Source organism: Fundulus heteroclitus, chromosome 16 (assembly GCF_011125445.2).
Source record: "Fundulus heteroclitus isolate FHET01 chromosome 16, MU-UCD_Fhet_4.1, whole genome shotgun sequence".
Taxonomy (NCBI): Eukaryota; Metazoa; Chordata; class Actinopteri; order Cyprinodontiformes; family Fundulidae; genus Fundulus; species Fundulus heteroclitus.
Window position 1 is genome coordinate 27,708,437 of NC_046376.1, and position 14,428 is coordinate 27,722,864.

The 14,428-nt window shown below is 43.7% G+C and overlaps 1 protein-coding gene across 1 annotated transcript; it reads right to left on the reverse strand.

The window, feature by feature from the left end:
* Positions 1–1,468: 1,468 nt before the first annotated feature.
* Positions 1,469–14,428, reverse strand: smcr8a (Smith-Magenis syndrome chromosome region, candidate 8a). Its single transcript, XM_036148343.1, has 3 exons — positions 13,276–14,428; positions 7,624–9,378; positions 1,469–4,812 (listed from the first exon to the last, which is right to left on the reverse strand). Exons 1-3 carry the CDS (start codon positions 13,920–13,922, stop codon positions 4,350–4,352), a joined length of 2,865 nt encoding a protein of 954 aa, XP_036004236.1. The 5' UTR covers positions 13,923–14,428; the 3' UTR covers positions 1,469–4,349.

The window sequence follows — 14,428 nt, forward strand, 5'->3', positions numbered from 1 at the left end:
TCGTGATGTTTTTTGTTATCATGTATTTGGTGGTTTTAATGTGTCTTATCCTGTGTATGTATGATTCTATGCAAATAATCCTGCTTTGCCTTACAAAGGTTAGCATTGCCAAGCATTGAGAAATCCAGCCAGCAGTGAATCAACACTCATTTTATGACTTTTATCTGCCAAAATTTGTTCTGGTTCTGTTATATATTTGCTTTTCGCATTGAGAGATAACCTGGAGGCATCCAGGTGGACCTTCTAGATCTGTAATATAATAACAGAATCAAGGGTAAGCATGCCTCCTTGGGTCCTGCACAGTCTTCCCCCTTTCATCCCCGAGATGATGTCTCAACTCCACCTCCAAGCTGCAAGAACGTGGGCCGTTTTTGGTAGTACAGCGCTGAGAGGGCTACTGTTCATGGTGATGCAGATGAACAGGATGACACACAAAAGCCAGTTTAGCAATGCCTGCCTGCAAAGTATGCTAAATGTTTCACATTGAACATCAAAGAACTAATGGCAATTTAAATAAAAACAAAGCCAAGCATACCTTAAATTTGTTAGTTGTATTTTTGCATTTCTCAGCAAAAACAAGACATTTTCCTTGTTGATGTGAAGTTTAAAGGGTGTGAATACTATCCCAAGGTGCTGTGTGTAATTCTTTATGCTTGAACACTTCAAAGAACATTAATAAATTGTATAAAAAAAACAAGCCTGAGAGTGGTCAGAAATGCATTATGGACTTAAACAAAATAAAAAGTCTATACACTGAATAAGCTCTGAGGCTCTCGGAATGCTGCCGACCACTTAAAAAAAAATTAAATCTGCCCTTTCAACATGATTTTACACCATGAGGTCTCTTGATTTTTCCACATTTGGGGATTCTTTATTTGAACTTTGACCTCAGCTCTGCTTTTTATCTTTTATTAGAACATTACTATTTATTTTCTTTCTCAAAAACGGTCTTTCAAACATATCCTATAGGTTTATGACTCAGTCACAAACATGATCAATATTAACCTGCCGGCAAGTTAAAAAGATGAAGCGCATCAACTCGTCCTCTGAGCATCCCTGATCGATTAAAACAACGCTGCTACACAACAAGCATCTCCTGCACCTGCATCTCACCTCCCTGGACCAGCAGTCAGCGTTTAACCTCTGGATGCTGAGGCAGACTAGTTCACGCCACAAGCTGCACGCCGAGCCGCCCGCTCGCCTTTTGGTCCAGACTGTTATGAGGACGGCTCATGTTGCCGCCGCACACTTGTTTTCACATCAAACGCCTTTTCCATCCGCTGCTCCAGCAGGGCAATTAGAAGTGTTTCGCAGATGTGCATTTATTATTCATGACACCTCAGATGCTCGCACATCCGTCATCGCGGAGGCAAGTCACACGGAGACGAGGCTGCCGGTTTATTGGAAGTTTGGCGGTTTCACCGGATCAGACAAACCAGGCGAAAACAAGTGAACATGAAGGCAAACGGGACATTCACATCGTGCTTTATTCAAACGCCTGCAGGGCCGAAGGAGCTCAGCCGCCTGCTGCTGACGACATACAAAAAAAGCAGACATAATATGGCAACATAAGGACACTGGGTGACAGCTTGTTAAGCACACAGCGGCATGGCTTTTCAGATTACATTCAGCAGTTTTGTGCATGAACAGGACAATAAACCAAAACAAAGCGAATAAATCAGGTGTAACACTTCATCACATGCGGCGAACGATATCCACAAACGAGTTAAAAAGGCCTTCCTTGTAGTCTGAAGGGCCGCACTTTGACCTTTCACATTAAACTCTGACCATGCAGTCAATGTAGCCGCCGTCTACACAGTCACAGGCGGCACGAAGCGGTGAATATAAGCCGCTTCTTTGAGGATTTCATCCTAGAAATGTGTTTCATCCTAAATAAGAAGCTCTGAAAAAGGGGAGCATGTAGCAAGCATCCTGCTACAGAGATGCGCTGATTAATTGGCCAGTGATTGGGATCAGACAACGTTCCCTTTTTGACTCTGATTGGGGATCAGCAGATCAAACACAATAAAAAAAAATCATCAGCTGCATCAATACTAAAAACTCCCACCACTGTTCGAGTTTAACTGAAATCAGATAATGATTAGCTACATGCAGGTGCAATCAATAAATTAGAATATCAGTGAAAAGCAAATTTTTGTCTTTTATCATATTAAAAAAGTTATTTTGTAAAGATCGAAATATTAAATTTTTTTCTCTCGTTATTTTCATGATTGTGGCTGATTGAGGCTAGTGAAAACTTAATAAATCAGACTTTCAGAAAATATTACCAATAATTTAAAAAAAGGACTTCATTTCGGAAAGGTCATGTTATAGCTTGTGTGTGAGTTTCAACACAGCAGTTGTCGATCAGACAAGTCACTGACCGTGAAGAGAAGTCAGAGAAGGCCATTGATAAGGAAGCCGATTGTTTACAGGGTGCTTGAATATTAATGGAAAGTAGAGTGGAAGGACACCCTGTGGTTAAAAACAAGGGCAGCAGAAATAACCACAGGCTCGAGGAGAGCATGGAGTAAAGCTCCGTGATACATAATATTAAATTTTGTCTGGGAATCAAGGTCCCCAGAGTCTGGAGGAAGAGCGGAGAGGCACAGAATCCAAGCTGCTTGAGGTCTGGTGTGACATTGGCATGATTTCATGATTTGGGGAGCCGTGTCGTCTGCTGCTATTGGTCCACTGTGTTTTCTGTGGTCCCCTGTTAGAGCCGTCGCAGGCTGATCGCCTCAATACAACACCGCATTAATGCAATGATTCGTGCGGAAGGAGCTCCAGCAAAATACTGTACAGTTCGTGGACCGTTTACAGTGAGCGGAGCATTTTCATATATAACTAATCTTATTTTTGTTGGTCTGATGTGATATTTAAATTTTGACAGAAGCTGAATTCGTTTTTTTTTTTTATTTGCTGTGAGCCGTGATCATCAAAATGAAGAGAAATAAAAGCTTGACATAAGTTTACTTTGTGAAATAAATTCATGGACATAAAAAAAAGACTTTTGATGATCTTCTAATTTACTGAAATGCACCGATTTGACATTAATGGGGATACAACTTGGTAATTCCTTAATTCAAGACTGCTACTTGCAGAACGCCTTTAATCTGTTAGAGTCCTCAGACGATAGAAGAAAACAACAAAAAATAAATAAATCACAACCGGCATTTCTGGTCTCAGAGAAAACCAAAAGAAATCGGTTTATGCCGGTAAAAGCCTGATTGGTGCACGTGTATTTTAATAAATAAAGGTTAGGCAGGTATCCGAAGTGAAACATAGGCTTCTGTTGGCACAAGAAATAAAAGTTAATTCTTAAGAGTTTAAAAAAAAGTAATTGCCTCAGTAAATGTTACTGTAACAAAACTGAAATATTACCAACAACGTGATCACTCTGACACTAGACTGTTTCATGCTGACAACACGTCACTCTCACGCAACTTTAAGACAACAGTGAAATTCAATACACGTAGATTAAACACCTTTAAAAATCTCCCTGTTTAAACAGAAAATGCACCTCAGCAGCTGGTCCCAAACGTTTAACAGATCACATCATTCCTCTGGACCGACAGGGTTTAGTTCTCGCCCCCTCTGAAATCGTTACCCCTAAAGGAAAAAAAGGTTTGAATAAGTTAAATGTACATCGTAACAATCCTACACCGCGTCGCTGTTTGGAACAACATGGACACTCGTCCGTTTCTGCAGGAATGTGGGCTGTAAATGCTAAAAATGTTGGCGAGTGAAGCAAGATCATAAAAAAAAAAAAAAAAATAGACAGATGGAAGTAAGTTTCCAAAGAGAGGGGCTAGTTGCTGCAACGTGCTTGTGTTTCGCGAACGGACGTCTGTTCTCGGCCAACAGAAAATGTCAGCATACGTGGCGTTGCTGGGCTGAAAAACATGTTTACGTGTAGTGCGGAGGATATAAAAGCTGTTAACACATAGGCTGAACCTTCTGGCGAGCGGCTCCAAGTCGAACCAGACGGCCGGGACGCTGCAGCTCTTCGCCAGCGGGGTGAGAGTTTTGTTTTTTTGCCTCATTTGCATGGATGTGGAAAAAACAAGAATTGAAAGGACAGCGTGCGGAGCCGGTCTTCGTCTGCTCTGATATGGAAGTGTTAAGAAGAGGACACTGCAGAGACATTCAGCCCTCGGTTTTCTCTGCAACCAGAGAAAGGTGTGAGATCAGAGAGAAGCACAGTGAGGCAGACGGAGATCAACATGGATAAAACAATCAGCGCTGAGATTTTGACCGTAGTAAGATCACTTGTGGTCCGGATGAACCCAACGCGTCACCGGCGATTTCTGCTGAGGCGCTGGGAGGGACCCAGCGCCTCAGCAGAATCAGATTTTGTACAAAACGCTGGTGATGTAGTTAAAACTAAAACAAGGTCCAGCTGCACCACAGTTGCTGTTGGCGGCCTGCAGGTAGCGCTGAGTGATGAGCCGGCTGAGGTAGAGCAGGATCTGGCTGTCCTCCTCGTCCAGCCCCAGCTGCTCCTGCAGGAAGCACCGCCGTCTGGCCTCCACGGCCTCGGGCCCCTCCGTGGGGCTGACGGGCAGGTGGAGGTGGTGCGTGAAAGTGAAGAGGAAGGCCTTGGCCGCCAGGCGGCAGAGCGCGCTCTGTAGGTGGAGGAAGTAGGTGGAGCCGCGGCGGATGTAGGTGCGGTGGTCGGCCATGTTGGCGAGGAGCTGGCCGCGGTACTGAGGGCAGCGCAGGGTCTTCATGTCGGCGTCCAGGATGGAGATGTAGCGGCTGTAGCGGGACAGGGAGTAGAGCACGCTGGAGCCGGCTGGAGACGCAACCCTGCAGTAGAAAACGGCCATTACATCACTCCTTTTAAAAAAAAAAAAATCAGTTTGAGACCAACATGAAACAACCACAAAACCTCAGACTGAGCTGTTTGATCCCAATTACAAGACGTATATCTGGAAAACTGGAAAGGAAGCCGATAAACCTAAAAACGCTATCAGCTGTCAGGCATGTTGGTGGCAGGATCATCCTGTGGGGCTGTTCTGATGTCTGAGAGGAACCCATCAACTTCACTTCAAATCAAAAGCCAGATGTTTGTACAGACAGGACGATGAGCAGAACCACACACACCATTTATATTTTATTTATATTTTAACCCGTATGCAGAACTATGCCCCTGCGTGGATTAGAGAAAACCCACGATAAATGAAAATGTCTGACCCAAACCCAATTCCTATTTTTTCGACTATTAAAGCCCATGATTTAATCACATCCATGATTAAATGTTAACGTCAAACTATACATGCTAAATTAACAAAAAGGGAAACAAAAACCTCTCTGGAGTAAGCGTTCTTTTATTTTTAATACTTCAGAGCTTGTTGTAGCCTGTTTACAGTTTTTTCTCTCAAGTAATTAAAACAACATAAATATGAGGGTTTGTATGGTAGAGTACACTGAAAATATATATGAAGAATATTAATGCCAACAGACGCTTCATATGAAGAGTGTAAGAATGTTAGGACCAAAAAATGCCCATGGTGTCTACTTTGTGCATTTTATATCCTGATTGGTAATTAAAGCTGCTTCTTGAACGCCTTTCACAAAAATGTACTAAAATTAGCAGATTTACGTCATGATGTGTAACTTAGAGCTCCTAAAAACAAAAAAGACGTTTGCCCAAATCAGTGAAAGGGCTCCCCTGATTACTAGAATCTTATCCAAATAGGAATCAAAATGAAAACGTATTCAACAAACACGAGGTTAAATCTACACGCCACTATTACGCTGGAATCTGTTCTGCTGTTTAAAAGCCGCAAAGTGTTGAAAAGTCAAGGTTCTGTCTGCAGAAACCGAGCAAAGAAAAGTTCATGGACAGATGTGCGTGAAGAGCTGCATGGTTGAGTCATCCAGGGCTGAGTCAGAGCCGATGAGTAACTGTGAAGTAAGGTGTGATGGGAGCCACTAGGATGATGATTTCATCCGCTTCAATATTCAACACCAGCAGAAACTCTGAAAAGCCCACAAAAACTCAAGGTTTTGTTCTGTTCAGTCGTGACTTCTTTGATTCGTTGTTCTGAAGCAGACGCTGCCTTACCGAAGGACTGAAACCCATTGGACGTTTTTGCATTTTGATACGACAACAACCTCGAACCTCCACATATTTTAATAGATTTGGATACAAAGCTGTGCATAATTGTGGAAAATGGCTCCAGCTCGGTCAAACAGGCTGGACAGCATCGTTGATCTTGCCGTAGATTCTCATCAGGATTTAGGCTGAATGTGAATTTGCTTTCTTCTGCTCCATTAAATCGTAGACCTGGCTGTGTGTATCGCTGCTCTGCTGGAAGGTGAACCCCTGCCCCCAGTCTCAAGTCTTTTGCAACCTCTAAAATATATATAATAATATTTTCAACAGATTCTCGCATCCGAGCTCTGGATGCCTGCAGCTCCTCCAGAGCTACTATGGGCCTCTTGGATGCGTCTCTAAATAATATTTTCCATTTTATCCTGTCTTTCCATTTTCTGATGCTTGGATCATTTTAAAGCTTGGGGTTTTGTTTTATTTTGCTTTAAACTTCTCTCTCTAACCTGTCTGCTGTGTTCCTTGGTCTTCACGATGCTGCTAAGGTTCACTAAGGTTCCCTAAGAAAACTAATTTACAGAACAGCTCCATTTATACTGCACACAAGGTGTAGTTTAATTGCTGACTTCTGAAGGTAATTTGTTGCACTAGACGTTTTCTATAGATTTGATTTATTAATCATAATACTGAAAATCATAATTTTCCTTTCACTGCACAGTTGTTTTCTGTTTTGTGTTGGTCTAACACCTACCTTGCAAATACAACACAACAAAGTTTCAAGTTAAAACATGACAAAATGCGATACATTTTACAAGGCCCTGTATATTTGGTTTAAAGCCAAAAAAGACGTAGAAGCTAGGGCTGAACGATTTTGTAAAATAATCTAATTGCGATTTTGTTTCTTAATATTGTGATTTAATACGATTTTTTTTTTTAGACATATACAAACAACAAATCAATTTGTTTCGTCGCCATGTGGATTAGTTGCTAAAAGACCCACAGCATCTAAACTTGGAGCAGAAATGATTGCGTTCTGACTACAATATATTTCAATCAAAATTGCAATTTTGACTACTCTCCACATTAACCACAAGCAACAAAAATGGCCTCTAAATAAAGATGTTTGTAAACAAGGACTATTTTAAATATGAACTTTTAATGTTTCTATTGATCAGAATATTATTCAAGAGAACAGCTTTTAATTTAATTGGACATCAACCCTAGTTGAACATAAAGTGCAAAGTCCAACCAACAAGCAAGTCTATGTATTAAACTGATTGACCAGAACTTAATGCTATGTATGATTATACAAACTCTAAAACAAGTAATAAAATTAGATTATCTCACTGCTGCAACTGTCTTCCCTTCCATGTGGAGCAAACCCACTTTAAACATTTTACCGACACCTAATGGACGTGTCTAATTCCCTAATTGTTACATAGCCAAAAATTGCAGACCTCTGCGATTTGGAAATTGCGTTTTTTTAAATCACGATTATATTGAAAATGCGATTAATTGTTCAGCCCTAGTAGAAGCCATTTTACTTCTTTATCGATTCTTACCTTTGCAGTCCAATGAGCTTCCACCTATGCAGGTCAGTGAGGGTGAAGGGACAGGACAGCCAGGGTTGGACTCTGTCCCCACTCTTCCCAGGGTTGGGTACGAAGAGCGCCAGAGCGGACACGAGGCGGCGGACCCTCCCCTCGTCCGCCCCGAGCACCACCAGCGTTCTGCCGCTCAGCAGACACCACAGGGCTTGCATGGCAAAGGAGTACTGACGCACAAACCTCAGCGCGCCTTGGCCGGCCTTCTTCCTCTGACGGAGGGTAACCGACCCCCCGTAGCCGAGCGGTGAGGCGGCCCGGTCGGAGCCCGTGGAAGTACTCATGGTACAGTCCGACCCGTCCTCCACGGAGGTTCGTGAAACCGCATCGCCGAGAATGCCCACAGGAAGCTCCAGCCCTGTGGCTGGACCTTCTGAGGATGGGGAACCCACTGTGTATTCGTCCTGGATAGGGTGCATGGCGTGTGGCTCCTGGTTGACCACCGGAGTCTGAGAGGGGATCAGGTTAGAGTTTGGGCCCAGGCACAGCACAGCATCCGGGTCGGCTGCCTCATAAAGGAAACCCTCCTGGGCCATACAGCAAGCTGTGTCCATGGGAACCAGCAGCTCTGAGCGGGCGGCCAGCTCGCACTCATCGCCGTTCCTGGCCTCCAGCTCGGACACTACTTCCAGCAAAGACACGGGGGTCTGGTCCTGTCCGGTATCACAGTCGTCCTCCCCAGCAGTGGTCTCCATGTCCTCACTGCTACTTTCCCTCTCCGGGTAGGCGTTCTGGTCAGGCTCCGGCGTCAAATCCGAGTCCGGATCAGGACCTTCTGTGTTTATACTCGCCAGACTCTCTTGCTTCTCTGCTTGATCTGTTCCACTCTTATCGCTGCTGAAGCTTTTGGTGCCTTCTGAGCTCTCCTGTGTCTCCAAGGTCTGGTCTGATGGAGAAGAGTCCAGATGGATCCCCAGAAGCCTAAGCTCCTGAGTAGTGGTGGTTTCACACGCCGGGTCTGGTGCACCTTGAGGTTTTAGCCCATCAAGCTCAAGAGCCTCTGATCCCAGGACAATGTGAGGTGGATTTAAGTGCATGTAGTTGTCTGCGGCATGATTCACCGCACAGAACGGTCTAAGTGTCTCAGCTTCATCGTCAACATTGTCATCGAGGTCTTCCTCAAACAGGAAGTTGACAATTTTCTGCTTCCTGCGCAGTGCCTTGTCCAGTCGCTGAGTGTAGAGATAACACAGGTCGCCACGGAAACTCCTCTCCGTCTCCTTCAGAAGCTCCACGGTGGCCTCGTGGAAAGTCTCCTCGCACAGTTCTCGCAGGTTCTTCAGGCGTTTGTCAAAACATTTCGCAGACTTGGCTTTGATCAGCTGCGGCGTGTAGGATGGCCTGCGTTTAATTGCCTCTTCGTCGTCTTCGTCCGCCTCTTCTTCCCCTCCGTCGTCGTCTAATTGACTCTTGCCTTTGGACACCCTCTCGCTGTAACCAAGGGGGTTTGCAAGTTTGGCGTATTTGTCCAACAGCTCCTCACACTCTCTCAGGCACTCACTCATACACTTCTGGCATGAGGCGGCGTGCGGGTCCCGTCGTGGATGCCGATGGTAGGCGCTGATCTGCTTCAGCAGGTCTCTGTGTTCATAAATGCTCTTCTCTACGTTCGCTAGCTCATTGGCCTTCTCCACGGTGTGGGCGGAGTAAACGCACTGAGGCCCCGCCTCCCTCTGCAGGCCCTCCTCTCGCTGCAGCACAGAGTGGGTGTACCTGAGCAGAACCAAGCAGACGCGGGTGAGGGACATGTAAATACCGGTGGTCGTCTGCCTACTGATAATTGTTTTCAATATCTTATAGAGAATTTAAAATAAGTTGGAACCCACCTACAGAAATCAGTTGACAGTAGCACTATTAAAAAAAAGTACAACTGTGATATTACATATTATGACAATATAGAATACAATTAGGGTACACAGAACCACTGATAAAGGTACCGAAAGGTGGTTCAGTCACATTGGTGGTACTGTGCTTGATTATTGACAAGAAGTATTGACAAGAAGACAATTTTGGTCATTGTCATCCGTAAACTATGATGATCAAAATTACAAGAAGGGAAATACTTCACGCTATCTGTGTTGAATCTATGGGTTTCGCTTTCTGAAATGCGTGACAAAATTATTCAACTTTTCTGAAAAAACTCCTGAGACGCACCAGAACATCAGATCATCTGCCGTCAGAGCTGGTATGAATTTGATGAATGCTCAATACACAAGCTTTTTACAAAATGATCAAAACTGTCTGATACGCTGCATTTGGGGTTTTCCCTGTTTAACAATGGCCATTATGATCAAACGTGTCAGTTTTGGTTTCATTTTTTAGTGGACATTGGTTTAGGAAGTTTTGTGGTTTGTTTAAAACGCAACTTTGTACATCTAAGCAGTATCGGCATTAAGCTTACTTTTTTTTTTAAGAAAAGACAGACATTCTCTGAGCAATCCTTCCTGACAAGCCATATAATCAGAGACCCATCACTCTGTCATGAACTTTTAATATTAAAGCAGTAAGTCTGTTTTCAGTAAAGTACATTTGAGCAGTCCATCTCTTACTGGCAGGCTTAGGAGGTCAGAGTTGTTTCTGATAAGACGAGCTTTGCTCATCATTTAGCCATTGTCTTTTTAAACGTCGACCTCTGACCACTGGGAGCTGATTGGAATGTATTCTGGAATGTTTTCCACACGTGAGTAACCTTTCAGAATCAATAATGATGGACTCCATTGTTTGGGAATTACCTTATTACCCTTTCCAGATCCAGGCAGCACCAACTGCTTCTGTCAGATAACCGCAGGGACCCGTCCTTCCCTACACTGTGTTCTTGCACCTCTAAAAGCTGCAAACCAGCAGGCTGGAAACTGCTTTACTGCATCTGGATTTTTGCCTAATTTGAACAAAGACGTCAGTGTAACGTGTTTTTTGCTCATGAAAGTAGCTTAATCATCATCAAAGAAGCTTTGACTGATTAATTCATGCAACACAGTAAATCATGTTGTTTAAAAAAGGACTGACTTTTGGAACTGGGTACGAGTCTTCTTAGTAGACCCTAAAGAATATTTTGCAGGCTTGGGCTTCTCAGGAAGTGTGGTTGGCTACATAGACATTATTACACGTAGACGCCTCGTCCCGTGCTGGACAGCATCCTGCGTCGCCGCCATATTGGATGGGTCTCTCCTCTAGGCTGGCATAGCAGCCAACAGGAGTTACCACAGATGGAGCAACTTTGCCCATATTTTCTGCAGCTTACTGTTGCAATAACTGGCAATAACTAGTGAAAGTAGATCACGAGGTGCAGATCACCATTTTTGGATGAGATTGGGTCTGAAGATGAGTTTTTACTTGGTGAGAACAATGCAGAAACCCACCATCGGACCTAATTTCATGCTTATTAATTAGTTATCTCTGTATTTTACAAGCTAAGGCTGCATCACATTGCCCGGATTTACAGAGTACAAACACATGCAGGAAGCTGTGAAAAACCCTTTCCAAGGGTCTTAAGCTCCTGCCCCAGGGTAGTGTAAGTCCCTGGAAATTTTAAATAACACTTTTCCAGGCCTTTAAAAAACTGTGTGTATGCATGTATGCATGCACAGCACACAGAAAATACTAAGAAATGATCGTTGGTATGTAGAGAAGGGCTCAGGATTGTCTGTGTGAGAGACCGTTAAATACATTTAAATGAACAATCCAACTTGTTAATTTATTAAAATAGAAAATGTATTAATTTACACATTTATTAATATGTCATAAAACATGCCTTTTTGTTTAAGAGCATAAAACAAAGCATTTCAGCATGAGAGCATGTATTCATTGACATTTAATAATATGCCATACCATATGTCTGTCCTTGTTAAATAGCATAAATAAATAAAGTATTCCAGTAAGAAATCACGTATTTATTTATACAGTAATAAACCAGAGCATAAAAGAACATATTTTAGCATGAAAACATGTTTTTTTTATGTGTGACAGTGTCCTAAATCATAAACACATCTCTGCGACTTGCAACCAAACCGTGTGAAAATCAGATGAAAATTCAGGGAGTTATGATTTATATTAGTTGGGCAAACAGCTTCCTCGGAACAAATAAATGCACCAGTGTTGCGTGAGAGACCCACCCAAGATGGCGGCCGCATTGAAACGTCAGTCCATGGGGCGTCTACCTATATAATGTCTATGGTTTGGCCAGTGTAGCCAACTGACTGACTTAATCTCTATTAAAATAAAATAAAAAATGTCTACGTCTGTTGCGTCTACCTGTCTATTGTTTGTCTGCATCCTGAGCCGGTGTCTGTCTCAAAGAAAATTTCACCACGGTAACAATAAAAGAGTCTTGATTCTTAATCTTAAGACCTTGTAGAAGGCACATCATTTCGTTTATGTCCACATTCACAAAGCCTGAGACAATTATTACAGTTACTGTAAATTTAAAAATGGACACAGATTTCAAAGAGGACCACAGGGCAAATCAACCCCCCCCCCCCCCCCCCCCCACACACACACACACACACACACACACACACACACACACACCTTATCTCTGGGGCACCATGATTACGGTGATGCGAGCTGAATCATCAAAAAAGGTGGAGGTAAAATTCGTCGTTTTCATTGATTTGGTTTCATGTAGATCAGTTCAGGGTTTTTCTATTGTCAGCACCAATGATTAAAATTCAACAAGTCATATCAAAACAGAGAAAAGCTAACACTAGCCAGACAGCTTAGCTTACTTCAATTTTGTGCAAAGATCCTCAGCAAAGCAAGATGCGAGTTTAATGAAAACTTTCTCTAGCCGAATGTGCCGGGGCTGATGGCCCTTTAGAAATAAAGGATAAAAACTATGTGTAAAACACACTTTGATCAGGTGAAGTGTTCTTAAAACCCCATATCACCTTTATAAAATACAGTTAAGATCTTTAAAAGACCTCTGATTTTACAAAACGACTTATGGAAGGGTATTAAAATTTGACAGACAAGAAGATAAATCCTTAATCGGTGTTTTTTACCCGCGTAAACATGAATTGGCCTATCAACAAAACATGATCGTTTCAGGGATTAGTTATGTTGTTTTGATAATATTCTCACAATGGTATAACTCTCGTAGACGGTTAATTACATATATATTTCCGTATTTTTTGAAAGTCCACTATTGGCACGTTTTGGACATCCTCGTCTTGAATCCTGAATTCAAGAGGCCTTACATGATAAAACTACGACCTGTATGTCTGTGTTTCTTGCATTCACCAGATGCATTTAGACATCTCCTGAAAGCGGATTGGCTCAGGGACATCTATTTCCAGAGATGTGGACATCAGAAAGCGCCATTGTTTTCAATTCCCAACTTGTGTGGTTTATTTAGAAATTTGACATGGTAAAAAATAGGGAAAATGTTAACATTTGAAGTAAGAAAGCTGTCAGATGGCAGAGATCATCACTACAAAGCTTCAAGAGGTTCTGAGGTGGCCGAGCAACGCACGTCCCCTAATCTCACTGAGAAATGAACCTGATCAAATTAACCTTTGGCCTTATCTAGAAATCACTATTAGCCCTTTGTACAAGACGTTTTAGAACCCCTGCTATATCAGATAGTATGTAGATTTGAAAGAAAGCTCTTACTCTAGGTCCTGGAGCTTCCTCTGGAGTTCCTTGGCGAAAGCTCTTCTGTTCCCGGCCTTCAGACACTCAGAGGCCTGCGAGAAGCGGAGCGAGAGCTCCTGAAACTGGAGCATGATTTTCTTCTCATCTGCAGCTACATACGCCATGCAGAACGGCCGCACAAAGCCCCGCGCCTCCAGGTCGTAAAGAGTGAAGTGATGGACATAGGCAAACGCTCCCTCCTTCGAGTCTCCCAGGACAACCCTCGAGTCCTCCACAAAGCTGAGCCTCGGATAGCCGCTGCCAGGCGGATGCCCCACGAAGGAGGCCTGGTAGTCCACGGACATGATCCGCAGGGAGAAGTAGTTGAGATCGAAGGTGCCACAGACTTTGGGATCATCTGGGATGGTGAGGAGAGGCTGGGGGCCCACCTGCTCCGAGAACTCTGAGATGAGGATGAAGTCTTTGGTGAACTTGGCGTAGGAGGTTTTGGCCCAAGGATTTGAGTCTGCCAGCGGGTGGAGAGGTATGGAAAACTCCTCTGGGAGATCCAGCGCCTCTGGAGTGGCCTGCCCATAGTCATCCTCTTTAGTGAAAGCTACCACATCTGGGGAGCCTATCATAGTGTTATTACTGAGAGAGACATGAGAAGAAGCACAAGCGGTCATAGAAGGGTTGTGTGTGAGCAACAGAGAGAGGGTCCATGCAGACTGGCTGTAGTAGGACCCTAAATAAGGTGCTGATCCTGGATCGCAGCTGCTCCACTAAACAATGCAGCTGTTCTAGGGATTGTACAGAAAAGGACCCAAATTCACATGGGCACACAACCTAACATCTGCAAGAAGCACACCGCTAAAAAAATGCAAATGATCAGCTCGAAAAAAATACCATTTAGCGTGCTGGTACACAAAAGCAATGGCCAGGAATCACAGCGTCCGAGCATCCAGCAGAGCCATCATGTCACAGCCGCCTCGGTGAGGAGCGTCTGTCCTCCGCTCCTTCATGTCCCCATGCGGGGCTCCTGTCCCTCCGCTCACCGAGGTCCGGATCAAAGTCCGGGGAGTGGATCAAACAGCATCGTTTACGGACAAAAACGCTACATCTGCTCTGCACATCCAGAGACAGCCGCCATGATTACCCGACTGGACGCTGTCCGGTCATGTGACCAAAACCC

Coding starts and splice junctions, on each gene's coding strand:
- smcr8a (XM_036148343.1), bottom strand. CDS start 13,922: ATGACCGCTTGTGCTTCTTCTCATGTCTCTCTCAGTAATAACACTATG. Junction 9,379..13,275: donor AGGAAGCTCCAGGACCTAGA/GTAAGAGCTTTC, acceptor GGTTCTGCTCAG/GTACACCCACTCTGTGCTGC. Junction 4,813..7,623: donor AAGCTCATTGGACTGCAAAG/GTAAGAATCGAT, acceptor TTTCTACTGCAG/GGTTGCGTCTCCAGCCGGCT.